Source organism: Lycorma delicatula, chromosome 7, assembly GCF_047948215.1.
Source record: "Lycorma delicatula isolate Av1 chromosome 7, ASM4794821v1, whole genome shotgun sequence".
NCBI lineage: Eukaryota > Metazoa > Arthropoda > Insecta > Hemiptera > Fulgoridae > Lycorma > Lycorma delicatula.
In genome coordinates this window covers 93,030,978-93,034,210 of record NC_134461.1, presented here as the reverse complement: position 1 = coordinate 93,034,210, position 3,233 = coordinate 93,030,978, and the positions used below count along the sequence as shown (strand labels likewise).

Below are 3,233 nucleotides of genomic sequence, written 5' to 3'. Positions count from 1 at the left end.
AAGAACAAGGCCCCAAATTAGTCGCAGGAGACATTATAAAAGATGAAGTTTCAGTCATTGGAGACAGCACTACAGAAAAAAAGAGAAGTAAATATAAGATATGCTACAACTCTGGCGTACCTGAGAGGGAAACCCTTGCTACACTGTTAAGAGCGGTCAGGAGGGTTATATCTCAAGCACCAGATGCTGCGTATATTTTGCCGGCAGGGAATATTGGAAATTACATGAAGAAGATCCTGTCCTATTTCTTAACGAATAAGGAAACGCCAGTATACATATTGAGGCTTCAAGGAGATTCAAGTGTAAGGTATGTGGGAGTGAATTATATACCCATAAAGAAAGCTACACCACCAGCGGATCAAAGTCGTACAGTAATCGTCAGGCTGAGGGTAAGACGTATGCGGAACTCCTTAGATCGATGAAGGGTGCGGTGACAAGTGAGGAGGCAAACAACGTAATAGCACTGCGCAAGGGCCGTAACGAAGAGTTACATGTAAGGATCGAGGGTGCAAAAAATGCAGAGGCCTTTACCACATTACTTAGGGATAAGGCGGCGGATTTGCACGTTGATCTTAAGAGTAGAGCAACCAGAAGAGCTGTTGTCCACATCACAGATGTAGAGTTTGAAACATCAGAACAGGAGGTGATAGCTGCAATAGCAAACAGGGTTGGTCCAAACGAAGAGTTTAAGATATCATCAATCAGAAGAGGCTTTGGCGAGACCAGGAACGTCACGGTTATCACCTCCTATAGAGCAGCGTGCAAACTCGTAGAGCAAAGGCTCAGGATAGGCTGGATAAGTTGCCGAGCCTATATACGCGAGGACGAAGACAGGTGCTATCGTTGCTGGGGGACAGGACATAGACGTCAGGACTGTAAGGGCCCAGATAGGTTGGAACTCTGTTTCAATTGCGGCGGTCGAGGTCATAAGATTGCTGATTGTCGAGAACCGAAGCAGTGCCTTGACTGCAGAAGCAGAGAACATAGGACTGGAGCTTGGCAATGCAAGCAAGACCAACATGTAGAGAACATTATTTGCTAATGTGAACAAGAGTATCCTCGCTCATGATTCCGCTCATGTATCCTCACGAGTCCTCGTCGAGAGAGGAGTTGATTTCCTTGCAGTTGCCGAGCCGAATAGATACGAGGCAGCCAAGTCATGCTATTATGGTCATAAATCATAATATTCACTGGAGACTCAGGTTTAGGGGTAGGGGCGTGGTAGCATTGGAGAATGAGACCGTCATGATAGTGGGTGTGTATGTGTCACCCAACATAGAGCTTGCGGAATTTACTCGCTTCGTAGATATCCTACAGGGATTAATTACTAATTCACCGAAGAGATTAGTTATGTTGGGTGACTTTAATAGTAAAATGGTGATGGCTGGTAGTAGTTACACGAACAGGAGAGGACAGATCCAGGCGGACCTGCTTGAGACTACTGGCTGTCATTGTATAAACGACGGCACACCCACTTATGTAGCAAGAGGCCACCAGTCGGTGCTGGATTTTACCATCCTAGATAATAGATGGAAAAGTGAACAATATGACTGGATGGTCCTCCTTGACGATATAGCTAGTGATCACCGCGCAACGATACTAGACCTGAGAGATGCGAATTTCGAGCGAGTGGAGTATCCTCCCCTACCAAGTTTTTCAGCGGAACAAATTGAACTAATAGTCAATAGAACAGCTGATAGACTAAAAGATAGGCAGCAGCAGACCCCTGAAGCTTTATCAAATATAATTAAACAAGAGATAGATAGAGTGGCAAGTAATGATGCAAGGAGACGTAATGTATATTGGTGGACGACCGAGATCGGGAATATGAGACAAGAGCTCCAGTCCCTTAAGAGAAGAAAACAGAGACTTCTCAGAAACGGCAGGGAAGATTACCAGGATATAGTAAGAATGTATATTGAAACTAGAAGGGCCCTTAACATAGCAATTAAGAAAAGGAAAAGATAGTGCTGGAATAATCTCTGCAGTGAGCTCGATACTGACCCATGGGGCCAAGCTTATCATATAGTAACTAAGAAGTTCGGCAGACGATTACCTATTTTGGATAAGGCTAATGCTGAAATGCATGTGGCGAGATTGTTCCCTAGCATGATAGCCGATGATAGTGGACCCACACCATGTGAGAGCAGGAGATTTACTATAGATGAACTGCAACTAGCGGCCAAAAGTCTGGCTTTAAAGAAGAGCCCTGGACCGGACAGAATCCCTGCAGCGGTGATCAAAGGTTTAGTCCAGAAGACTCCCTGGGAAGTATTAGAGGTTGCCAGTTACGGTTTGGAGAGAAGAGTTTTCCCCGCGTGTTGGAAAGAGGCCAGGGTGGTGCTCCTTCCTAAAGGTGCACCCATGGAGGAGGACGCCATTTACAGACCCCTGAGCCTATTGAATACCATGGGCAAACTCGTGGAAAAAATGCTGGCGGGCCGTATTATTCGGGAACTAGAACAGGGAGTCGGGATTAGCCCAAACCAGTATGGTTTCTGGCGGGGGCGGTCCACTGTGAAGGCCATCTGTAGGATTTCGGACTGGGCTAATGAAGTCAGAAGAGGCACACGACGCACAAGACGCATTCCATTAATGATTTCACTTGATATAAAAATGCCTTTGGCTCAATCAGTTGGAGTCACATAAACAGGGCAATGGCCACAAAGGGATTGAGCCCTTATATATGTAGGCAAATCGAGGACTATCTTTCCGATAGAAGATGTTTGATTGAAGTCCAGGAAGGAAGAATTCATTTTGAGATGCAAGGTGGGTGCCCCAGGGATCGGTCCTGGAGCCGCTGCTATGGCTGCTAGTTATAGATGATCTCCTGCACAGAATGTTCCCTGCTGGAGTTGAGGTTTTGGCATATGCAGATGATCTCGCTGTACTAGTTGAGGGCAGGACGGTAATTGAGGTCCAAGAGGGCGAACGCGGCCACTCAGATCATTAATGAGTGGATGATTTCTAGGGGTCTGCAGTTGTCATTGGAAAAATGTAGGTGTATCGCCTTCACTGGAAGAAGAGTACTGGATCCTATTACTATTTTCATCAATGGTAAAGTTATAGAAGAGGTGCATAGTTTGAAATACTTAGAAGTTACCTTCCAGAGGTAACTCATTTAATAATTACTTAAAGTAGGAAGGAGAACAGAGGCAATCTGCATGTATTGCGAAGAGATCGACGATGCAGAACATACTTTCTTCATATGTGAAAGATTGGCCACCCTCAGA

At 45.5% G+C, this 3,233-nt stretch overlaps 1 protein-coding gene across 1 annotated transcript; it reads left to right on the top strand.

The window, feature by feature from the left end:
- The first annotated feature begins 1,167 nt into the window (after nucleotides 1-1,167).
- LOC142328339 (uncharacterized) lies at nucleotides 1,168-1,968 on the top strand. The gene has a single exon (XM_075372045.1). The coding sequence runs from the start codon at nucleotides 1,168-1,170 to the stop codon at nucleotides 1,966-1,968; it is 801 nt and encodes a 266-aa protein (XP_075228160.1).
- Nucleotides 1,969-3,233: the final 1,265 nt, after the last annotated feature.